Source organism: Haliotis rufescens, unplaced genomic scaffold (genome assembly GCF_023055435.1).
Source record: "Haliotis rufescens isolate VD_foot unplaced genomic scaffold, xgHalRufe1.0.p SCAF_20, whole genome shotgun sequence".
Taxonomy (NCBI): domain Eukaryota; kingdom Metazoa; phylum Mollusca; class Gastropoda; order Lepetellida; family Haliotidae; genus Haliotis; species Haliotis rufescens.
This window is the reverse complement of record NW_025963891.1, coordinates 8,361,279-8,387,670: the sequence shown is the minus strand read 5'-3', so window position 1 is coordinate 8,387,670 and position 26,392 is coordinate 8,361,279. Positions and strand designations below refer to the sequence as shown.

Here is a 26,392-nt window from a genome sequence, read left to right as displayed (position 1 = left end):
TTAGAACGTTCCGATTCAGTCTTGCAGTATGGGGCCTGGCATTGTCGTGTTGAAACAATGTCCCCTGCTGTTGGTTTTGTAAGAAAGGAAGCATAACTGGCTGCAACACTTGGTCTCTGTACTGCACAGCGTTCAGGGTTCCCTGTATAATCACAAAATCAGTGTTCTGATCTCCACAAATACCGCCCCACACCATGACACCTCCACGGCGAATGGATGGACTTCTCGAATACACGCCGGAGCCAAACGTTCCCCTTTGCGTCGATAAACTGGTTCTCTGCCGTCATTTCGAAACAAGTTAAACCGACTTTCATCAGTAAACAGCAATCACACTTGCCAGCGTCGAACCTGCCTCGCCCATCGCAGTCTCAGGCGTCGATGTCGAGCAGTCAGTACCGTTCCTCGGAAAGGACGATACGCTCGGATTCCAGCAGCACGAAGTCGTCGTAGTACTGTACGTTGGCTAATTGGATGTCCCAACGCTGTTGCTGCCATCGCCGTCGCCGTTACGAATCTGTTTCGCAGGTGAATGAGCCGTATCTGACCGTCTTCCAGTGGTGTTGTCACTCGGGGTCGTCCGGCTCTAGGCCTGGCCTGTGTCCTCCCTGTCTGCCTGTACCGTTGAATCAGCCTGGCTACTTTCAATGGTGTACAACAAAACCTTCTGGCAATTTGGACCTGTGTTGCCCCCATTTTCGGCCATACCGATGGCTCTCTCTCTCTCTCTCTCTCTCTCTCTCTCTCTGCTCCTGTGACAGTCGTAGCATTTCTTTTGTGTGCTTTCATCACGTGTGGTTATACCCTGCAGACGAACGCATTGATACAGCTAACATGCACGTGCAGTTTATGCCTTAGGCAGGAAACCTGTTTCACCATTTTTTTGTCACCGCACGAGCGCCGTCAAAAGTGGCGCGTTCGGGTGAGATGTTTTCGTACCTGTTCCTGGGCAGTCATATTCCCAATACCCACTTTCCACAAGTTATCGCTGTTTTTAGGAAACTTACAAATTGCCAACCTATAATTTCTTTTGCCGCTTAGTTTAGTTTAATCGAACACACAGATACACCCATTGAAAATGGGAATATTTCTCCACTGAAAAATGATAACTATTAAATTCATTCATAAATATGAAAGTTCGTCCTTAGATGAAATTTAATGCATGCCATCGAATCCCAATTGCAGGGATCGATGCTCATGATGTCAATCACTGGATTATTTGGTCCAGACTCGTCTTATAGCTGGAATATTGCTGAGTTCGGCGTTAAACAACAAACAAACAAACAAACAACACGTACTAAGTGATCATGAATATTTAGGGGGGCATTGTTTCGTGAAGACTGACCACACAATTTCATAAAAATATCCCCCAAAATATTCATGATCCCTAGCTGTTTTGTTCAGTACATAATAACTGAAATAAGTTAAATTTTACATTATTAACAATAAACAATTTAATGCGCTCAAAAAAAGAAAGAAATAGCAATGATCTGTGGATAATTTTGACTAGATGTTGTTTTGACTAGATGGGTATGTTGCTGACAAACCTAGAAACATAATCGGGGCGAACCGGGATTCGAACCCAAAATAATAGGTTTCTGGCGTGCCGAAGGGACGCAACTCTGCACAGCGAATTGCGGCGCCTTAGACGACTGGGCCACCCGTGGCCCCCTCGTGTTCAAGAACACAACATCTCAAGTTGCCTTAAAGTTTGTTGGTGATGTCATTTATTCATTGTATACTTGCAAAATGTGAAATGAATAAAGTATGTGCAAAAAAACAACTAATCGAATCTCATTATCAGTTGAATGTTGAATGAACCTGTCTTTGTATGTGTGCGCCTGCGTGCGTGTGCGTGTGCGTGTGCGTGTGCGTGTGCGTGAATGTACCTGAATATAAAACCATCTTACATTCGTTTAATGTATCCATACAGTATGACGAAGCACAAATATATATCGCTGTAGAAACATTCCCATCCACCGCCACATCAGATCGATAAACGAGCCCAAGATCAAACATTAATATTGTCCATCTAATTCCATTTCAAAACACCGAGTGTGGCTCGTAAATTAAACAAAATAGTTGTATGACAAAATACATACCAGTCTGGCGATTGCAAACACTTTGAAATACACCAGTTGAGTTTGAAATTGATTAGAACTCAATTTCCTTCCATTTCACGTCAACTTGTATTCAAATACGCTCTTTGTCTGTTTCTGTATCTTGTCAATAGACAAAGTGCTTGAAATGGACGCCCCGTCTTTCTACCCTGGAAGACGAGAGCACTGCATAGCCTTCCTTCAGGCTAAATCGGATAAGTAGGAACCTAGAAATGGGGGATGCATCATCTTTTTATGAAGACTGGCAATTTTTATCTCTTTGAAGAAATAATCGAACGGTTTAGAAACGCTAGTCTGGATATGTTAGTGATAGGCAGTGAGCATATTCCCACACGTTATAATCACTTATGATTAGGATTTTGTTTGTTTGTTTATTTGTTTGTTTGTTTAACCCCACACTCAGCAATATTCTAACTATTTGACGGCGCTTGACCAAACAATCCAGTGATTCACATCATGAGCATCGATCTACGCAATCGGGATACGATGACATATATCAATCAAGTCAGCGAGTCTGACCACCCGATCCCGTTAGTCGCTTATTCTAACCCGGATCGTCACAGGTGATAAATTAATAATATATTCTTGACAACGGTATAAGGATCTATACCGAAACGTCGCCTTTACAGTATGAAAGAAGTTGTTATCCATAAATTGTGTCTACTTTGTTCACATGTGATAATTATTCAGAACGGTTGGTCCTGCGTGTCCTTCGAGCGGTGTCAGATTATTAAGACGTTTAGAACATTCTGGTAAAGCTGCGTCAACCTTGCTTGATGGCTGCAACCATAAGGTTGTGAACTTCGCTGCATAGACTTCGACGTGACTGTCCTCAGTGCTGCTACTCCGTGGGATCATAACCGGCTCCCGTTACCATGGTTTCCTCATAATTGCAGTAGAAGCCGACTAAATGGGGATCGGGTGACCGCAGTGTGGGACCGATGGCTTGGCGTTGCTGAGCCTGGTTTTACTTGTGCAAAATTGATTATTTGCAAGCTGTCGTGATATAGATGGAATACTGCCGCGTGGGGCAACATTCAATCACTCACACGTGGCTGGTATGATACAAAGATACAAAGAAACCCCACAAAACGCCCAACCATAATGAAATCCTCTCCAGTATGATGGCCGAGACATCGTTTTCTCGCGGTAAAGCAATATCCCCTCTTGACCACTGTAGGGGGCGCATGTGGTATATGTTTCATTTGAGAGGGAATGTTGAAATTTTCTCACTATTTACTAAAACATAATTTAACTGTACAGACGTAGGTGATTTTAATACAATCCACGTATTTCTGCGTAAAATGTAGTTGACTGATGTATGGCCCTATTAAGGTATTTTATGTGAGCATCACGTCATCAGCGCGTGGCGGGTCATTGCAATAAGCTCTAAATAAATCAGGTTAAATTCTAAATATATACTTTTCGAAAGAAGTCAAGAAGACTATGGGAAGTCAGTCATATCTGATTGTATTACAAAATACAAACTTATAAATGGGGGTGTTTTTTAACTTGTTTTGAGTAGCATATGATGTTACATCGTGTAATACTGTTGTCCGTAAATATTCCTTTTGACATTTTATTTATGATCAACTTGTATTGTGTCACTTGTCTTAGGCAAATCAAATATATGTACTTGCATGAAGTAATTTGATCAACACCGCTGTGAGTGAGTGAGTATGGTTTTACGTCGCTTTTAACAATATTCCAGCAATATCACGACGGGGAACACCAGACATGGGCTTCACACATTGTACCCATGTTGAACTCGAACCTGGGTCTTCAGCGTGACGCTTTAACCACTAGGTTACCTCACCGCTCCCATCGCTGTGACAATGGCGTTATCACAGTTGATATGTGTACTTGGGTAAACTACACACATGGAGTGACATCCTAATTAGTGTGGCCACACAGTTAATGTTGATAACAGTATTAAGTGTATTACTATGATTATCTATATCATATGTTAAATCAGCTATCATTCTAATATTTTATTTATAATTCAAGTATATTTTTGTCAAAATGTATATTTGTGGGTGGGTGGGCTGTGTTGTCTTTCTCTCTCTCTCTCTCTCTCTCTCTGTCAAGCTGTGGGTGTCTGGGTGCGTTTGCGTGTGCGTGCGCCTGACTCACTGTATGTGTATACATGTAGTAAATAATCACATAACTCACACCATACAGTTTAATAGAGAATGGTTACTTAAATATGAATATTCCTGCTTGAACAAAGAGCCTATACAAAAATCGGATATCTAGATGTATTTTACTCTTTATTCTACATGTATTTTACATGTTCGTTAGTATTAAACTTATTTCCCGAAGACAGTTTGATCGAAAGGAATTATAAGAAACGAGTTGTTTTTAAATATTTACAGCGCATTTACTTTTCTATTTCAAAGGAATGTGGTTACGGGTAAATGACGCTCTCAAAAGTTGTATATGTGACTGAAGGTAGAGACATATCTAATCGATTTTTTGGGAAACATAACAGTGTACATGTATAACTTGTGTTTGCATAAAGTACATGCATCTTTATCAATATAATTGTCATCCCTAAATCGGACGAGCATGTATTCGGCTTCAACTCGAAATTTGTCGGCCAACAAAATAATTCTTTCGATAATGCAAAAAAGACAAACCGTGGCTGATAATACTAACAATTATTTGTCAATTTATGATCTATATGTAAATCATTATTTGTTCCAGTTAATGTATCCTTTATAGTTTTAAGATTGAAGGAAGAATGTGGGAGTATTAGGAATAAAATGAAAATATGAATAGCGATTTTTCTGTGAATCTTGCTAATTTACTACACAAGAGACCCGTGAAGATCCGGAGTAGAATAGGTCTTCAGCAACCCATGATTACCGTAAAAGGCGACTATGCTTGTCGTAAGAGGTGACTAACGGGATCGGGTGGTTAGGCTCGCTGACTTGGTTGATGCATGTCATCGTATCCCAATTGCGTGGATCGATGCTCATGATGACAATCACTGGATTGTCTGGTCCAGACTCGATTATTTACAGACATATAGCTGGAATATTGCTTAGTGCGGCCTGAAACAAGAAACAAACTACACAAGAAAATAAACACATGCGTATTTACAAACTAAACGAGACAGCATTCTGTATTTATATCTAACATATTTTTTCTACTACAAAATGTTGAAAAAATCCAGGTATTAGAGGCAAAATACCGGTAAGAATTATAAGAATGAATCACTGAATATCAGCAAAAAACGTTTAATGTACGGCATTATGGGAAATATCGCTTTCTCGCTCAATCACTTTCTCTCATGACTAACCATAGTTATATGAAAGAATTGGGTGTTCTTTAAATTCTTTTGAATAGTATGTACTGTAAATCTTGAAATTAACGGTAGAGTTAATTAAATGAAAAATAAATGCGAGTGGACTTAATTAAACTTTGCATTTATGTCTCAGAAATGACTTGATAAAACGGCCTCAATGCACACTTTGAAAAGCGGAAATACCAACTTGAATATAAAAACAAACAACTCTCTATTTCCACAATACGATTTATTGAGAACAATATGTCATTCAAACACTAGAAATTACATAATGGACATTTGGTGAGTTACCATTTCTTCGCTGAGGACTCCGCATACAGAAGAAACACTGATATAACCTTAGTGTTGTTATTAGGAAAATAGTATTGTTTAAGGGAGTACACAACTCAACACTAATAAAGTATTTTATCAAGATCACGTGGACCAATCAGATCTCATCATTCTGACACGGAGGTATGATAAGGGGCGTTATTTGCCGTTTAATATTAAGCGTATCTAAAAACTAATTAATCTACCAATCCAAAATCCAATAAACATACAAACACCCACCTCACCCGGCTCCCTTAGTTCCCTCCCCTACCCACCTCGGCATTTATTCCAAATTTAAAAATTCCAAAAATTCAATATAATTAAGCAACCCCTAAAAGCCCCCTCTTGGGTTGCACACACCACTTTCACCCTTTTCGGAATACACTAAATGGTCTGGCCAGGCCCGTGTGCGAAATACGCTACAGTCGGAAAGCGCACGTTAAATCTTCTATATCAGTCAGTCAGTCAGTCAGCCGTTCATTTTGATTGACTGGAAAAATCTCAGCTCTCTTTTATGATTAAAACCCACCTCAGGTTCCCCCAAACATATATAGAAAACAACAGCGATGAAAAAAGAGCAATGACGAATATGACAAATGGCGTTTTCGTAAATCCTTTCAACTCCTGGCATAATCGTCTCGATAACAACCATTCACGAAAATGTGACATTCCACATGAGTTCCATGAAACAAAAAACTGAGGCCATGTATTCCGAAGATTTCGTAAACCAAGCATAAAGCATGTTCGGCCTGGCGTCGTCGTTGTTTCTACAAGCTTTGCGTCGTCATTGTTTCTACAAGCTTTAGCAATTAGTTCACAGAGTAAGCAACGCCTGGCGGTTTCCCTCGTGATTCTAGCTCGCTGACGTAGTCAAAAGGATTCACGACCTGCGAAAAGAAATTACCGAAAAATCACAGTTGTATACATGTATTAACATTACTGGCATTGTGAAAATATCTGAAGTCGAAATATCGAAATCGAAATTTTATAAATAATCCATGATCAAAAGAGTGAAGTGTCAGAAGTGTAACCTTACTATATATGCCAGCATGTAGTTAAGCGTTCGCTCGTCACACTGATGACCCCGATTCGATTCCTCACATTGGTAAAAACAATGAAGCCCATTCCCGGAGTCCAACGCCGTGATATTGCTGGACATATTGCTAAAAGCGGCGTAAAATCACTCAATTTCGGGTCACCTACCAGATTATCCAGAAAGGTGAAACTATCTTTGAATCTCGAAGTTGCCAAGAAGGTAGCCAGTTCGCTGTCTATTTGTCTTGTTTCGCAGGTCTGAAGAAAAATGGAACAAATCTTTAGCGAAGAAAATATCAAAACTAACAATTATTATTTGCAAAACAATTATATCTCTGATTCGAACTTATTATTCCATGAAAAGGTTGATTGAAAGATATGTGGCAGCAAGGCAACAAAAGTTGTCTCCCTTGGGTTAAAATATTTTTTTCACCATAGCGTGTTTGTCGTGTGTTTGCCGGAGACGGGTTTCTATCCTTGATTCAACTCGTAGCTGTGACTGTTCTATTTGTTTAGTCTTTTACCAGTCTACGCCTGTTAATAAATCTCCATTATTGCAACAGAATTCTAATTCTTTATAAAAGGCTGCTACTATCTCTTGAGGAAATAAAACCGTTCCATTAAACTGTGATGGTACCCTTGGCTTTCATGACTTAGGATTAGATCTCATTAATAACTATTTCATTTTTCTCATCACGAATCAACCCAAATAATTGTCTAGACCCTAATGTTTTATAAAAGAATATCCAAGCTGAATTCGGCTCCAGGTATGAATTTTTACAACTTTATTCCACTTTTTGACAATATGCACTTTTTGATCTAACGATCATCAGTAATATAGGCCATATACACATTCTCTCTACATCTACTCAACTAGATATATATTTGTATATTAACCAAAAAGGAAAACCACACACAAGGAGCAGAAAAAACACATCAGTTTGCCATTATATAAAAAATAAAATACCTCTACACTTACATATGTGTGGGTCATCGGATCATTTACATTTTCAAGATGACCTTGACATTCAGCTTCTACAAATCTACTCTTTTCCGACGATGCAGATAAAACATTTAATACCACAGTACGGACATGATGTGAAATCTGACATGCTCTATGTGACTGCGAAGAGTTATTTCCCCTGAAGTTACAACGTCGGACGGTACACAAAGGACTGCACTTACCCTGAACACATTCCTGACATCCAGCTTGAATTCCTTCTCATAGCCCTTGATGTCCCCCTTGTACACCACCGTGGACGGCCCCTTCCTCTCCGCTGGCAGCTTGAACATTCGGTACGTGACCGACACGAACCGAGCGTCACCTGAACAGAACATCCATTCGTTAAGAGCTGTTTCCCTGCAGGTTTCAGTGCATCGCGATTTTTTTCCATGATAATAGTGAGTGAGTGAGTGAGTGAGTTGGGTTTAACGCCGCTTTTAACAGTATTCCAGTTATATCGCGTCGTGTCAGCTTAATATGGGAGGAAAGCCAGAAGTGATTCAGGTCTCAGACGTTTACCACTTCGGTGAAACCCACGAGCACGGCTATGGTGCTGACAAACCTAGAAACATAATCGGGGCGAACCGGGATTCGAACCCACAATCATAGGTTTCTGGCGTTCCCAAGGGATGCAACTCTGCACAGCGATAACGGCGCCTTAGACGACTGGGCCACCCGTTCCCCCTCCATTATAATAATCGTATCCAGAGGTCATATATCGAGACAGAGCGACTCATGTTTAAAGAAACATGTTTGTTTATGTTAGGAAAGTATTTTTTCTGTCGGTATGTGAATAAGTTCTTAAGATATTGCTAGTTAAAGTTATTTAAGCTGTCGTGGGTTACTGGTATTTCGGGTTAGAATCATCTTTCCCAGGCAAGGGCGTTAAGTGACTGTAAAAATCCAGTTTTCACCCTTGCCGAACTAGGCTGTAATTTCTGGGCTCGGTCGTAGCGCTACCAGTGATATTTCGAGTTATGTCCCTTCTATGTCCTTCCTATAGACCAATCAGATTCCCTCTCTCATATCACATGCATTTGCTCCAAACAAAATGGCGGGGCCCAGTCAAGACGATCTGATCGATAATCAATATTGTAATAAATCGGATCCTAACCCACGAAGTGCATCAAACCACTTGATCACCTTGATTAAAACATGAAAAGATTTGCTACATATCTGTCGACGCACAGTTGACGGTACGCGCTTTGCAAATCCTGCAGTCGACCGAAATTTGCAGGATGAAATCCGTTTTGTTTAAGAACCGGATGTCCAGTTCGATACGCGATTTATATTGGACTATGCATAGACTCGTTTTTCCAGCCAAAATTCAACTCCGGAATTCCAGCCTAGTTCGGCTTGGGTGAAAACTGGACCTTTATAGTCAGTTAACTCCCACTAGACCACCACTATATCAACCACTAGACCACCCCACGGTGCTCGAGGTTGTAGCACATGTATTAGACGTGACTATTCTCCGTAGCTCACCCACGAGTGTCTTGTATTCCTCGTTGTTAATGGCTACAGTCGATATCTCCACGATACGTGGGGCACAGAAACCGACTTCTTGGGCGATATCGTGCAGCCTCTTCCAGTACAGAGACCCGGCGATACACATGCCTGAAGTATAGCGAGAATAATGTTTCACATTTAGCAGCAATTAGGGATTACAAATTATATATTTATCACGAAGTGATTTCGAAGATCGCACATATATTTTTTAAACTGAAACGAGAAAAACGACTTTTCAAGACAATAAATCTACGTTTTAATTTCTTTCTAAAGATATTGTTAAAGTATCGTCATAAATCTGATTCACTCACAATATATTGCCGATACTCACATAACCATTTAAAATAAAATATTTTTGAGCAAATTACAATCATAGACTTACAGAGTATCTGTGTTCAAACATATGACACGACGATCTAATGAAAGGGAGACAACTCTACGGGAAATGTTTTCGTTTCGTAAAATCACAAACGCGATGCTACGAATGATCGCCTTTGCTTTCTTATAGCCTAACCAGGTGAGTGAGTGAAATGCCTTACTCCACAGGTACTCATTCTTCCTGACCTCCTCAGGCAGGTCCTTGTTGCAATACACATCACTGAAGTACAGCTCTCCGCCGTCCTGGAAAGCAAGTAAGGGCATCGTTAAATTGTTTGTTTGTTGTTTAACGCCGCACTCAGCAATATTCCAGCTATATGACGGCAGTCTATAAATAATCGAGTCTGGACCAGACAATCCAGTGATTGACATTATGAGCATCGATCCACGACATTGGGATCATGACATGCATCAACCAAGTCAGCGAGCCTGACCACCTGATCCCGTTAGTCGACTCTTACGACAAGCATAGTCGCCTTGTTAGGCAAGCATGGGTTGCTGAAGACCGATTCTACCCCTGATTTTCACGGGTCGAGTTTCATTAAAAGCCGCTTTGAACACTCCTGGCACGGCGGGTAGTGATGTAGATCGCAAACGTTTCCCACTTTGGTAAACTCACGAGAACGGCATACGATGCTAAAAACCAAGGATCAAGTCTGTAATTCGAACCCACGATTAGCGGATCCTGGTACGCCGCAAGGACGCATCTCCGCTCACTGAATAACTTCGCTTTATACAGAGGCAGGGACCGTGGAGATGTTGCAATTATTCCAACTGCCTCCGTATAGTGGATAGAGTCTGCCCGGAGAGTGGTCGGTGGTTCGCTCCGGGGCCGCGTCATACGCACAAATATGCTTGCATATAAGTTCAATAACCTTCAACGCGACTGGGAACCCATGTGATCTCACCACCAAATTTCCGTTACAAGTTAAATAGTATACGATAATTTAATTTGGCATACCACTCCTCGGAATTCCTGAGATACTTAGATACTATGCTGACGTTTAAAATGGATATTCAGACTGATGATACAGCTGGCCAGTCCTTGCTTTATCCCTTTAATGCCGAGCGCCAGGCAGGGAGACAACAAGTACCATCATTTAACGTCTTTAGTTATGACGCGGACAAGGGATTGAACCACCGACCTTCGCTCTCCGGGCAGATTCAGCACTGTGAATGAGGTGGGTGTAATGCCGCTTTGGCGAGTCTTTCATTTACTTTATTGCGAGTCAGTGGTGGAAAAATCGAGACATGTACATCGGGGAAACCCACGAACTTGATTTGAACTAAGGATAATAATAATGGGCTCGAACCCACGATGTGCGGCATATGGCAGGATTTCAGAGGTGCCACTCTACAGAGCATTGCTGGACCACCCGTTCCCTGCAAGGCTAAGGAAAGTGAACTTGCTATGACCAGAGTGAGTGAGAGAGAGATTTTACGCCGCTTTTAGCAATATTCCCGCAATATCACGTCATGGAACACTAAAAATAGGCTTCACACAATATACCCATGTGGAGAATCGGACCCGGGTCTTCGTGATAAGCGACTAGACTACCCAACCGCCCCGCTATGAAAAGAGTATAATGATAACTCACCTTCAGCACCCGATATGCTTCTTGGAGTACCGCCTTCTTGTCCGAGGTTAGGTTGATCACGCCGTTTGACCTTCAGAGAAGTAGAGAGTGAGTGAGCGAGTGTTGTTAATTTATTAACGCCGCACTCAGCAATATTCCAGCTATATGACGGCGTTCTGTAAATAATCGAGTCTGGACCAGACAAGACAGTAATTGACATCATGAGCTTCGATTTACGCAATTGGGATACGATGACATGCATCAGCCAAGTCACCGAGTGAGTGAGTGAGTGAGTTTGGGTTTACTCTGCTTTTAACATTATTTCAGGTACTACTACATCATGGCGTGTCAGCTTCATGTGGAGAGAAGCACTAAGTGATGCGGGTCTCAGACGTTTATCACTTTGGTGAAACTCACGAGCACGGGTATGGTGCTGGCACTCCTAGAAACATCATCGGGTCGAACCGGGATTCGAACCCACGATCATAGGCATCTGCCACAACTAAGGGACGCAACTCTGCACAGCGAATTGCCGCGCCTTTGACAAATGGGCAACACACTCTCCTACAGAGAAGTGGACACAAGGAGTCACTATGCGTGGTTTTCACGAAGGAGTGAGTGAGTATGGGTTTACGCCGCTTTCAGGAATATTCCAGCAACATCACGGCGGGGGACACCAGAAATAGGCTCCACACATTGTACCCATGTGGGGAACCGAACCCGAGTATTCGGCGTGACGAGCGAACGCCTTAACAACAAGGCTAACCCCCCACCCCCATTCACGAAGGATGTTCGAGTTGATGTGATGGCAACGAGAGGTTTATCTTGCACAGTATATTGTATACTTTCTTTACCTGAACAGAATTAATGCATGTATCTACTGATTATAAATGATTGAATATACTGAATTTTGCTAAAATATAGTTAAAACATTATGTATTAAATAATGCAACTGTATTTTTAAAAATTGTTAATCAAATCTTTGGGATATGCAAGACTATGATGAAGACATATGTCTTCAGTGATCAAAATATATACATGTACTGTATTTGAATTTCCCTTAAGCCCTTGGACCAAATTTCAACATAACGCAAAGTTAAATTCTTCCTGAAATTAAATAACTTGTGACATATATGTAAGGAACATACGGTGAGTGAGGTTAATGCCGCCTTGAACAGTTTTTTTAATGACGTCACGGCGTGTCAGTTTGATGTGGGAGGAACGCCTAGATTGGCACAAGCCGTAGATAAGGCAGGCCCAAAATAAACATGCATTGTATAAATTCAATACGAGAAGAGGGTTAGTTATAGCACTTGGTTAGCATTTCTGTCGTATGACGGCTTGTTAGCTTAACGTGAGAGATAAGCCTGATGAGATGCAGACACCTCACAGAAACACTCGACCGCGGCACGTGTTTGCTGCTGACAGATCAAGGAGCATAAATTAAGTTTAACGCCTCTTTCAGCAGTTTTTCAGTTATAATCACGGCGACCCAATCTGTTGTGGGAGATAAGGTTCAGTGATGCAGGTCATAGACGTTTGAAACTGACGAGTTGTATGGCGTCATAATCAAGGTTAATTTTCGGGTTTCGAACACACGATCCTCGGATTCTGGCGGAACTAAGGGAAGAAACTCTGTGATGCCCATGATAATGTGAATCCAGCCCGTTTCCAGAAACATGTATCAATGGATTAGACGGAAGGGTTATAACGTATGAGGCATCTCACATGTAGAGGGTTATTGTGTATACATCATGGCAACCAGTTGTAAAACCGATCCTCAAACAACCTCAAAACAATTATATACACATTTACAAAGGAATATTGTTAAAATAATTATCTGTGGAGGATGAAGGCACGTAAATCTGTGTTAAAATTTGTGATCATGGTAGCAAGGATCCGCTGTCTTGGGGGTAAGAACCCCGCTTCGATTATGTCCCCCGGTTTGTCTTTGTGGGCGTTCCTTCCACATGAGCGAGTATAGTTTTACGCCGCTTTTAGCAATATTCCATCAATATTACGCCGGGGATACCAGAACATGGCTTCACACAATGTACCCATGTGGGGAATCGAACCCAGGAATTCGGCGTCACGAACGAACGATTTAACCACTCGGCTACCCCGCCACCCAATCCCAGATAACCGAACACGCGGTGAAATAACTTGGATACTATTCAAGGCGGCGTTGAGCCCAACTCACTCACTCGCCAGTAGTACTCACACAAGAATATTACAGCTGTTGTCCTCAATGCCCTTCTCGCCCAGCTTCTCAATGTAGCCGACGTGAAACTCAACGTTAGGTTTACTGAAGCCGAACTTTTCAGTGTGGTAGCCCACGTGCTTGCTGGCAACTTCGATCTGTGGACAAACACTACAGCAATAAAACTGTCGAGATGAATTACAATCTGCTGTTTCAAGACAGCCCCCTCTCAAGCTGAAAGGGAAGCCTGGCAACGCAACTCAATATCAGGTTCACGACGACAACAGCTCCAACTGAAATCTGTGTAAACCAGACACCGGTTATAACAACATTTCAGAAGTAACGAATGTTGTATTTGGGATAACACTTTCTTAGTAAAGTACAGATTCTCGTACTTTTTTGGGTTGAGTCCCGTCCGGGATTCGAACCCAAACTTGCCAGAGTGTTGTTACATTTGACCACTTTCTAAATGGCATTGTGTATTCGTAGCGTTCGGCCATGGGAGCCGTGCCAATTTACACTTGTCAGAGGGATTCTCAAAGTACGTGATCTAGACTACCAGTTGTCGGACTTTCATTTTGTGGAAGCCTCGGTGGTTGAGTGGGTTAGATCGCTGCCTTTATGTGCTGGAGAATAGGTGCCTCACTCTGGCAAGTGTGGGTTCGAATCCCGGATTTTTATCAAGAATTTACGATTATTGTTGTATTTATAAAATTTCAGGACCCCAGTATAATATGGCCGTTCCCTTACGTTAATTATATTTCTAATTATAACATTTAATGAGAAACCTAAGGAACAAAAAAACAACGTATATATATCCTTGTTCATGGAGGTAGATTTCCTGTAATCCGGTCTGTATGATAAAATACCCGTTTATTAAACCATTTGTTCTCCGTGCAGTTTTGAGCTGCGTTTGCGTACCTGTCCTTGGAGTTTTGTTGTTGTTATTTCTCAAGATTTTCTTACATTTCATGACAAAAGGACAAGAAAATGAATGATGATTACAAAATGGAATTCACTTGTATGGAGGATGAATGTTTTTGGTAAAGGACGGTAGCAGATTGATTCTGTACATATATGTGAGGTGAACCCGGCATTGATCAAGGGGAGACAAGTATTGATGAGAACAGTCAAACCTAAGCTATTTTAGTTCACATTACCTCAAACCAAAGCTTTATCAGAAATAATTAGTTTCATTTACGCCAAACCAAAGCTATATTAGTTCACATTACCTCAAACCAAAGCTTTATCAGAAATAATTAGTTTCATTTACGCCAAACCAAAGCTATATTAGTTCACATTACCTCAAACCAAAGCTTTATCAGAAATAATTAGTTTCATTTACGCCAAACCAAAGCTATATTAGTTCACATTACCTCAAACCAAAGATTTATCAGAAATAATTAGTTTCATTTACGCCAAACCAAAGTTATATTAGTTCACATTACCTCAAACCAAAGCTTTATTACAAATAATCAGTTTAATTCACGCCAAACCAAAACTATACGATAAATAATTAGTTGTATTTACGTCAAAACAAAGTATTAGGAGAAATAATTAATTCAATTTTCGTCAAACCAAAGCTTTAGTTGGTCACTTTAAGTCAACCCAAAGAATTACTTGTTTAATTTAAGTCAAACGAAAGCTATACTAGCTCAAATAAACAAAAATATACCGCAGTCGATAAAGATCAAATCTATCATTTATATATGATCTGACGTCAATATGTCTCACGAAGCCATTGTAATTTCGCAAAGGTGTTGCCTACCAGAGTCTCCGTCATGTCCACCCCGACGATACTGCCTTCTGGGCCGATGAGTTTGCTGACGATGTAGGTGTCCCTTCCTGCACCACAGCCGAGGTCCACCACCCTCTGGCCCTCCAACTTCTCGGGGACGACCATGCCACACCCATAATACCTGGAACGAGAAGTGTAACATGGCATCACGTGCAGTGATGACGAGCGGTCTAAGGTCTGCTGTGCAGGGTTGCGTCCCTTGGGTATGCCATGGCCAGGTTCCGTTGGTCTTGAGTTCAAATTCTAGTTACGCCCTGATGTTGATTCTCGGTTTGTCAGCTCCATACCTGTCTTCCTTTAAAGTGGTAAATGTCTAAGGCCTGCATCAGCTTGGGCTTTCCTCTTAAGTCAACCGACTAGCCGTGAAGAAAATACTTTTCAAAGCGACGTTGAACCAATCAAATCACTCATTGACTCAGTTTTGTGTTTTAAATCATTTAATTGAAAGTATCGGAGTTAATCGGCACTTACGTACACAAAACATTGATTGTTTTACATTCATGTTGGAATTTCGGAGTGAGTCCTTAACGAAGTGACCGCTTCCGTGGTCGAGTGGGAGAGCTAACACCCGGAGAGCGGATGTTCCGGGGTTTGATCCCCGGCCGCGTCATACCGAAAGACGATAAACGATGATACTTGTTGTAACCCTGCCTGACGCTCGACATTAAGGGGCTAAAACAAGGACTGGTCGGCTCGGAGTCAGTAAACTGTGTCTGAGTGGGGTAGACATGTTAAACTGCGGCTTGGAATCTCAGTCAGCTGGCACTATAAATCGGCATCAGTCCGGACTAGTACAAGCAGCCACACACACACACACACACACACACACACACACACACACACACACACACACACACACACGTGCATGTCCGTCGCTATATAAGTGCAATAATCGTGGACGCGACGTTAAACAAACCCCGTTTCACCTCATAGGTCTTCAGCAGTTCCCGTTTGTCGTAAGAGGCGACTGAAGGGATCGGGTGGTCAGGCTTGCTTACTTGGTTGATGCATGTCATGGTATCCCAATTGTGTAGATCGATGATCATGATGTCAATCAGTAGATTGTCTGGTCCAGGCTCAATCATTCACAGAGCGCCGTCATGTAGCTGGAATATTGCTATTCAGCGTTAAACACCAAACAAACAACATATACTAAAGGATCATGAATATTTTGGGGGACATTATTTTCGTGAAGACTGATCAAACAATTTCGTAAAAATATCCCCAAAAATATTCATGATCCCTAGCTGTTTTGTTCAGTACAAAATAACTGAAATAAGTTAAATTTTAAAATTATTTACAATAAACCATTTTGATGCGCTCAAACAGAAAAAGAACCCCAGAGGTGTTTTACCTGCGCATGATACCAAGGTGTTTTACCTTCTCATAATACCAAGGTGTTTTGCATGGCCATAATACCAAGGTGTTTTACATGGCCATAATACCAAGGTCTTTTACATGGCCATAATACCAAGGTCTTTTACATGGCCATAATACCAAGGTGTTTTACATGCCCATAATACCAAGGTCTTTTACATGGTCATAATACCAAGGTGTTTTACATGCCCATAATACCAAGGTGTTTTACATGGCCATAATACCAAGGTGTTTTACATGCCCATAATACCAAGATCTTTTACATGCCCATAATACCAAAGTCTTTTACATGCCCATAATACCAAGGTCTTGTACATGCCCATAATACCAAGGTCTTTTACATGCCCATAATACCAAGGTCTTTTACATGGTCATAATACCAAGGTGTTTTACATGCCCATAATACCAAGGTGTTTTACATGGCCATAATACCAAGGTGTTTTACATGCCCATAATACCAAGATCTTTTACATGCCCATAATACCAAAGTCTTTTACATGCCCATAATACCAAGGTCTTTTACATGCCCATAATACCAAGGTCTTTTACATGCCCATAATACCAAGGTGTTTTACATGCCCATAATACCAAGGTGTTTTACTTATCCATAATATTAAGATGTTTCCTTGACATGATATCGTGGTGTTTTACTTGTCCATAATACCAAGATATTTTACATGTCATGATATCCCTGTGTTTTTCTGGTCCCTAATATCCTGGTGTCGTATATGCCCATGCTATTCTGGAGTCTAATGTGTCCACGATATCCTGGTATGTTATGTCCAGGTGTTGAATATGTCCATTACAGTCTAATCCCCACATGTCCTCGGTATACTGTTATCGTTTCGGGTCTCTATGCCAGATCAGGATACTCATTGACTCTCTGACATGGCTATGCTGCCTGTCACCGTTGCTTTACCTTACCTATCTGTGTTCATCTCACCTGTCCAAGACGTCCTTGTGTATGACAGAGATCGCCTCTTTGATATCCTGTGCTCTTCCGGACGTGATTGTCTTAAAGCCACACGACTCCCTTGACCAGTCGCTGTAGGCCTTCTTCACGGTGTCTTCTGGGTTCGAACTCATCGCAGCGGCACAACAATGGACTGGGAATCCCCGAGAAAATAGAGAATTTTGCGTAAAATGAGTAAAACATTTCGTAAAACTAATTTTCTATATTTTCATAACAATTGTTATATTCGGTAAACGTGCAGTAGGTTAGTCGCTGGTGGGCTGAGGAGGTTCTGATAACTGTCATCTTACTCGGAATACTTCCTTTTAGAAGAAAAACAGTTAAAGTTAACACTGAAATATTCAGATGGAGACTAAGAAAGTCTATGTCGAAATGCCGCATGGTATGGCCCGGGGCTATATTAAAATAACTGGTGATATGTCGATATAGCTGTTGTTATTTATTAACATTATTACATGGTGGTCCAACATGTGACACTTTTTCCAATAGCAATCAGCATAATATAAAATATATGGTTCCACTTGCTTACCTATAACCACACAGTGCATCGTCTATACGTTCGTCATGTTTTTATTCGCACTCATATAGTGGAACAATTAGGCATTAAGTACTTTCTATAATTTTTGGCATTTTCATAGAAACGAGAATAAACCTAGCTGATAAGAGAATTGTCTCGTTTCATGAGCCTGGTGAAAACTGCCAGATATCCCAATGTGGCTTTCAACATATATCAACTATGTATAGTGTAGTAAGGGGTGTGTGCTGGGAGGTGGTGATGGGTTTGAATGTGAAGCTGGTGTATTGTGGTCTCTCTGCTAAAAGTCGAGGTCGGATAATGGCCCTTGTCTTACCCCCATGTCGAGATCTGATTGGTTCACAAGATCTTGATAAAATACTACATGTCCTACATGGACACAGCACAAGATAACCTCAGCTCAATCGAACAGTTATTTTCTATCAATTTTCAATTTGTTTTAATTCTTTTACAATTGCAGATTGTAACATGTCGGAAAGGTAAATTCTTTGTAGCAGTATCACGAGGAGTACAACTGGTTTTATGCGTCCCGCGATTTGTTTTATACACGAATCAACTTATATTGTTGACCCACAAGAAATGTCAGATTTTAAAGTTGTGGGTAACTTTGAAATATTGGTACAAGATTATCAGACGTTTTCAAATGGGAGACAACAAGCGTTTTCTTTAATACACTTGTAGGTTTTGGTCAAAAACAATATTAGAATTTTTCGAATTTCAGAAGAAAATTCTTTGAGCAAGTCTGTGAATACAGGTGACAATACCATTTCGGTCTTCCATAATCTTATACATTTGTACGTATCCTGTCCACTCCGTGGCACCAGTCACAAACACATACAAAGGCAAATCAGTTATTCACCTAAAAAAACAAGGGAACATATGGTACAAGACAAAACAGGGAAATGCATGACATCATCATGTACTTCCTGCTGAAAGCTATGAACACACAATACCAGGTTACAGTTGACCACTTTCTGAATGGCATTGTGTATTCATGATAGCTTTCGGCCATGGGAGCCGTGCCAATTGACACTTAGCAAATCGATTATGTCACCTTAAAAACACATGGTACAAGGCAAAATAGGGATATGCATCAGACATAATTTTTGTCACTGATACGTCAAAGTTGGGCATATTCTCCACACGCGTTCCAAAAGACTTGTTAACTGAGGTCTTCATGACGCTGTTTGAAATCTTTGCAGAAAGAGCATGCTCGATTGCCAAATGTAGACACTAAAGGCTGGAGGTGCTGGAATATTGCTCGACATAGAAAGAAACTCAACATAGTGTCTCCCGAGACCACATATATCAAGAGTCGGCGAAAGATACACAAACCAGAGGCTTGATATACTTAAGCTTGAAAGACCCGGGGTGAGATTCTATTTTTCATCCAACATATTTGTAAACGCTGAGTGTCTTGGGTATAAACAGTACAGCTACAACCTCAGTGGCAGAGTGATGAGTGATATAATTTGATTGGGACGTCATGGTAACGGCGACGTCGCAATGGCCTTCAAAGCATTGTGATGCAGTTTCTGAAGTAAATATCGCTTCATCTCACCAAAGTGATATCTCCCGTGGAAGCCAGTTTGGGATATTAAGAGAGAAACGTTGGCTATTGGGACGTTGCAGTCATCTCTCGTGACGTAATTGAACAGTGGGTTTAAAAGAGGTCACGTGGTACATGAGTGAATGAGTATGGTTTTACGCCGCTTTTAGCAATATTCCAGCAATATCACGACGGGGACACCAGAACCTGGCTTCACACATTGTACCCACGTCGGGAATCGAACCCGGGCCTTCGGCGTGACGAGCGAACGCTTTAACCACTAGGCTACCCGACCGCCCCCGTGGTACTTAAGACTCAAGCTGTCGTTTATAACTTTGAAACCTCCTAAGGAAATAAAATAAAACAATCCTCCCTCCCTACAGAGACAGTTTTACAAAAGACCATAAAAAAACAAAGATATTTTAGAGGGTAGGACGGGTGACGAATATGATTGTTTTGTAACTTCTAAATTACTTATCGATCTGTAGTTACTGACGTTCGATAACTGTTGCGCTGATAAATATGCCAACGGAACGCATCGTGTTTTCGAATTTAGTCCACAACACCTTACGCCACTTGAAAATAGTTTTCTGCAGGGAAATAGGTCACAGGTCACGATGTCCGGACAAGAAACAAAGGGGGCACGTTGCATCATTCCACCTTGATGACGGTGTAAGAATCTACATCGAAACGTCAGTAAATGCAAAAAAACAAGAAGTTGTTATCCATAAAGTATATATCTTCTTATTTACTCACCAACCTTTAGAATGCCAGTCAAACAGTTGGCATCAGAGCCAAGATGGGTCCTCTTATGGTAAGCGTAGCTTTTGTAGAATGTGCTTTCACAGATGTCCGACAGTCAACATCTGTTGAAGTTATAATAATAGACTGAAGTCCCTGCTCCAGAGACTGCAATGGGCAGATGTCAGCGTGCAGATGACCTACATTCATAGGCCTGACCGTCCCTGTCACAGTCTGTTTACACAAGGGCGTCGGGGTGAGATGAGGCACGGTGGGGAAGAGGCTGGGGTGGTGGCGGGGTCACCGGTTGGGGTATCAGGGGTCAAGGTAAACAGATGTTGTGAAACGTTATTTAGATTGAGTGAGTATGTAGTGATATGGTTCGTGCTGCTTTTAGCAATATTCCAGCAATATCACGGCGGGGGACACCAGAATACAACGTACCCATGTGGGGAATCGAACCCGGGTCTTTGGCGTGACGGGCGAACGCCTTTACCACTAGATTATCCCACTGCCCGGCTATTCTTCCCCATTTTCATGGAAAGTATAATGGAAAGGTTAATTTAATTGTATAGCATGTATGGTTGGTTTCTTTGAAATTTCAAGCCACGTAGTTACCGAAACGAAGCATACAAATCATGCGCGTGAACTGTTGATGCTATTTTCTTCCAACAATAAGAGATTCTTCAAAATCGTCTTTATGTAGTTAAGTGATGCACCTGACAGTTTCTGGTCATTAGCTGACATTATTAAACCATTCATGTGTAATCCGATGTCCTTTTTTCCTCAAGGACGAATTTTCTGATTTGTACTGTGTATCCAAAAGAAAAACTGTATTCCTGACATCGTAAATAACAGCATAATATAAAATATGTCTCAAATTATATGTAATACGTCTGAATTCCACATTCTACATACCACACTTTTGATTGTTTGGATGCTCATTTTCACTGGAAATGGGGCGGTCGGATAGCCTATTGGTTAAAGCGTTAGCTCGTCACGCCGAAGACCCGGGTTCGATTCCCGACATGGGTACAATGTGTGAAGCCCATTTCTGGTGTCCCCCGCCGTGATATTGCTGGAATATTGCTAAAAGCGGCGTAAAACCGAACTCACCCACCCACTCACTGGTAATATATTGAGTTTTAAAAATGAAATGAGAGTAACTTAATCTGGCCATGTTTTAACCAATCGCCTGTCTCATTCTGTGATTTAATCATGTTTCGTAATGAAGATAATCCATGCAATTTGTTCATAATTTTAAAAAAGGTTAAATGTTTAGGGGAAATATATCTCCTTTCGCTAAAGTTAACCCGTTTATGTTTTGTAACAATAAACTATTGTGCATTGAGCGACTATCTCCTTTAGCTATAGGCTTAGTATAGAACTTTATCACGCACTGACCTTGCAATGCTGAACATCGTATCTTATTCAAGCTGTATCACTGCGAGTGAGTGATTATCTCTATTGCGAGCAACCTTTGCAATCTATTCATGTTATTCAGGCAGCCAGCGAGAAAGGTTTCAGCGAGGAATGCAGGTCAAACGCGCACTCAATCTTTCTCCCTTCACACTGCCAATCAAATTAATTGTTCAACACGATTTGTTAAATAAACAAAACATGAAAGACAACGTGGTTGATGTGAGAAATTTGTAATTAGTTGTCTTCATAATCACATGTATGGTGCTTGCTGTGCACAGTTAGGCAACGTATTGTTTCAAGTAGTTCACTGTGTGATAAGATAAGATAAGATAAGATAAGATAAGATAATATTTATTGCAGAAATATTCCATAACGGGACAGATGCAATATTTCCTCCCACGTCAATGTAATGATGCTCTGCAGCAATCTCTACTTGTTTAGAGTGAGTAAGTTGGATTTAACGCCGCTTTTAACAGTATTCCAGTTATATCACGGCGTGTCAGCTTAATGTGGGAGGAAAGCCCGAAGTGATGCAGGTCTCAGACGTTTACCGCTTCGGCGAAACCCACGTGCACAGGTATGGTGCTGACAAACCTAGAAACATAATCGGGGCGAACCGGGATTCGAACCCACAATCATAGGTTTCTGGCGTGCCCAAGGGAGCAACTCTGCATAGCGAATCGCGGCGCCTAAGACGTTTGGGCCACCCGTGCCCCCTACTTGTTTAGAAACACATTAGTTAGGCATATACGCGATGTCAGGTCTGAAGGGGTGCATACAAATATGTACCCATCCGAAAGTTGTTTTCTTTAAAAAAATGTTCTTTTCCACATATTGGTTCACATTGGAAACATCTCTTCTTAACGTACATATTTTTATATGTGTCTAATGATCGCGTTTCATTTGGCGGTGAGTATATGTGATCATTAAGAATCGTGAAGAATGCATATCGTCATTCCGACATAACAAAGTCAATGGATAACAACATGATATTGTTTGAATTGTAGTTGTTAACAAGCGATTACTGCTAAACCTATTACGTATTGGACTCAAACAGAAATAGAGTTATCGTTCTTGTTTGAAGTTGTTTTCCTGTTCTAAATGCCTGTATGACATTCTCCAAGAAGGGCATGAGTAGACCATGAAACACATGAGTTGATGACGAATTAAATTACATATTTGTATAAAACATTTTCCGTTAGGTAGATGTTTGTGAGCGGATGTATACACACATACATGTTTGTGTACAGTCTTATCTGTGCTTGTAACAACAACGACCATAACGGCGACATCCGGATGTAACGCTGTGACATATATCATGAATATGCATGAGGGCGTCCATTTTTAGATACGGACTCCTGTGCATATATTGACATGTATCCTCCCGAAATAAATGCAACTTTTCCGATTACCACAGTATAACGTCTTTAAAACAACAGTTTAGTATGTTTGGCCGTGGAAAAGGCATCTCGTATGAAATAATGCTGCACGAATTTCATTAGCCCTGGGGACATGTAGATATATCTAAGGCTTCAAGCGGACGTCTGGTGACATATATGCGCAAACAGCATCTAGATCATGTCATTCGTGTCTGGGTCAAGCGTTAAGTTGTTTACAGGACAATAAGTAGGAACACATTCGCAGAGGAACCGTTACCTCGAAATATTGTCCAAGATATACAAGCCTACCTTTTTCCGGCTGTGCGGTTGTGGGACAAAGTTTTGAGTCAAAGTCTTGCAGCGACCAGGGCAGGGGAATGTGGACTTGATAGACTTACCACAAGGCGTTTAATCAATTCTTGACTAAATTAATGCACGAATTGTATATTTATTGTCATAAATGTTAACTGTTTGGCTCTTATGATATGTGGGGACATATCTGTGAACATATTATGACAGATCTACGTTCCTTTATTATTATTTATTTATATTTCTCAGAAACATGATTTACGCTATAATCATCTTTAAGTTTATGTCCGACTGTATACATGTAGGTATACTTACCTCAGAATGTGATGTGCCTGAATCAAAACCGATAAATGCGTCATATGAGCAATAAATGCTTATATAACGCTATCGCCCTTCCCTCGGAATAGTCCCGAAGCCTGGACGCGAGTCTACAGTGATTGTGCAAATCTAAGGTTATCACTATGTGATTTCACTGAGCTTTGACCTACAAACGCCGGCTGTTGCCACGCCGTGTTACACTGGGAAGGGGGATATGGTCAGGGGGATGGGGGGAGGGAGGGGGGGGGGGGGGGGGGGATGCGGGGTAATATACAGGGGTAAGAGTCTCATCGCATCAGTGCATAACACAGTACAGTACGTCTATTCACATGAGCGAGCTACACAACTAGGTACTTGTGACACCCATTAAATTTGAGAATAACAAAGCTCTGACCTCACGCTTCTGAATTACTGTTATTAATAAAACAATTTCTTTAGACGTCTTCTAAGCCCAAAACTTGAATCATTTTATCTATCTATTTTAGTGCAACAGATGTGACTTACTGCCAAGTATTTGAATAAGTTTTCCATCTTTTCCTAATCTATTAAAGTTTGAGGTGTATTGTTTCTGATCTATTTAGATTATATTGCAGGCATTCTAATGCAATTGATATTCATCTTCTACCGTACCCTGATCATTGAACATAATTTTAAAAGTATATCTGATGCTTTAGTATCTACCAGTTCAATTTGACCGCCTCCGTGGTCTAGTGGTAGAGCGTCCGCCCGAAGAGCGGAAGGTCCGGGGTTCGATCCCCGGCCGCGTCATACCAAAAGACGTTAAAAGATGGTACTTGTTGTTACTCCGTCTGGCGCTCGGCATTAAGGGGCTAAAGCAAGACTGGTCGGCTCGGAGTCGGTATACTGTGTCTGAGTGGGGTATTCATGTTAAACTGCGGTATGGTATCTCAGTGAGCTAGCACTATAAATCGGCATCAGTCCGGTCTAGTACAAGCAGCCACACACACACACACGTGCATGCACGTCGCTATGTAAGTGCAATAATCTTGGACGCGACGTTAAACCCAATTTCACCTCACCTCACCTCACCTCACCAGTTCAATTTTATGAACACAGAGGTGAGGTAAGGTGAAATGGGATTTAACGTCGCGTCCAAGATTATTGCACTTATATAGCGACGTGCATGTACGTGTGTGTGTGTGAGAGAGTGTGCGCGTGTGTGTGTGTGCGTGCGTGCGTGCGTGCGTACGTGCGTACGTGCGTGCGTGCGTACGTGCGTACCAGTCCGGACCGATGACGATTCATAGTGCTGGCCCACTGAGATACCATGTCGCAGTTTAACATAAATACCCCACACAGACACAGTATACCGACTCCGAGCCGACCAGTTCTTCGCTTTAGGCCCTTAATGCAGAGCACCAGACAGGGTAACAACAAGTACCATCTTTAACGTCTTTTGGTATGACGCGGCCGGGAATAAAACCCCTGACCTTCCGCTCTCCAGGCGGACGCTCTACCACTAGACCACGGAGGCGGTCAAATAAGCATTGAGACGTAGTATAACCGACGAGTATAAAATGGTCGATCCCCAATGTTTATTAGATAAACCTTTACTGAGAAAACCTAAGAAATAAAAAACCGTAAGTGGATAAAGATTAAATCTATTAATTATTTATGTCGACATGGTCAGACGTCAAGATGTCTTACGAAGCCAATTTAATTTGTGTTGCCTGCCAGATCTTCCGCCATGTCCAAACCGAAAACAAACTTGTTTTTCTTGGTTTTTTATTTGAGAGTTTACCACATATCTATATTCTGCTATCTACCCGGGGTATATTTGCACACTGCGATTCCATCGTTTCTACGCTCCTCTTGTATGACTGCCTCATTATGTTTGTTTGTTTGTTTGTTGTTTAACGCCGCAATCAGCAATATTCCAGCCATATGGCGACGGTCTGTAAATAATTGAGTCTGGACCAGGCAATCCAGTAATTGACATCATGTGCGAATGCCTCTTTAACCCTATGTACTATTTTCTAATTGCACCACGTTTAACCGTCAGTCGTTTGACACATATGTCTATATACTTGTTTGACGTCTCGAGCAAGCTATCATTGCTATACAATCACTTGGCTTTAATCAGTGTTATACCAATTATACCAAGGCGTTTCACTTGTCCATAATACCAAGATTTTTACATGCCCCATTATATAAAGGTGTTTAACGTGCCCGCAACACCAAGGCGTTTTTTTGTCCATAATACCAAGGTGTTTTACAAACCCCTAATACCAAGGTGTATTATATGTCCATAATAGCAAGGTGTTTTCCATGACCGTAATGCCAGGGTGGTCCACTTGTCCATGATACGAAGGTGTTTTACATGCCCGTAATACCAAGGTATTTCACATTCCCGCAACACCAAGGTGTTTTACCTGTCCATAATACAAAGGTGTTTTACATGCCCGCAACACCAAGGTGTTTTACTTGTCCATAATATCAAGGTGTTTTACATGCCCATAATATCAAGGTGGTCTACTTGTCCATGATACGAAGGCGTTTAACATGCCCGTTATACCAAGGTATTTCACATGC

At 41.3% G+C, this 26,392-nt stretch overlaps 1 protein-coding gene across 7 annotated transcripts; it reads right to left on the bottom strand.

The window, feature by feature from the left end:
• Positions 1-6,107: 6,107 nt before the first annotated feature.
• Positions 6,108-23,990, bottom strand: LOC124130589 (arsenite methyltransferase-like). 7 transcript variants are annotated; one of them, XM_046493752.2, is made up of 11 exons: positions 23,837-23,973; positions 20,427-20,536; positions 17,557-17,719; positions 15,207-15,357; positions 13,460-13,596; positions 11,260-11,329; positions 9,823-9,904; positions 9,260-9,391; positions 7,957-8,096; positions 6,940-7,029; positions 6,108-6,623 (listed from the first exon to the last, which is right to left on the bottom strand). In XM_046493752.2, exons 3-11 carry the CDS (start codon positions 17,697-17,699, stop codon positions 6,546-6,548), a joined length of 1,023 nt encoding a protein of 340 aa, XP_046349708.1. In that variant the 5' UTR covers positions 17,700-17,719; positions 20,427-20,536; positions 23,837-23,973; the 3' UTR covers positions 6,108-6,545. The 7 variants fall into 7 exon arrangements, with proteins under 7 accessions (XP_046349708.1, XP_046349823.1, XP_048256772.1 ...); XM_046493867.2 differs by having other exon boundaries at positions 20,431-20,536; XM_048400815.1 differs by lacking the exon at positions 23,837-23,973 and adding an exon at positions 23,522-23,616.
• Between the last annotated feature and the right edge of the window lie 2,402 nt (positions 23,991-26,392).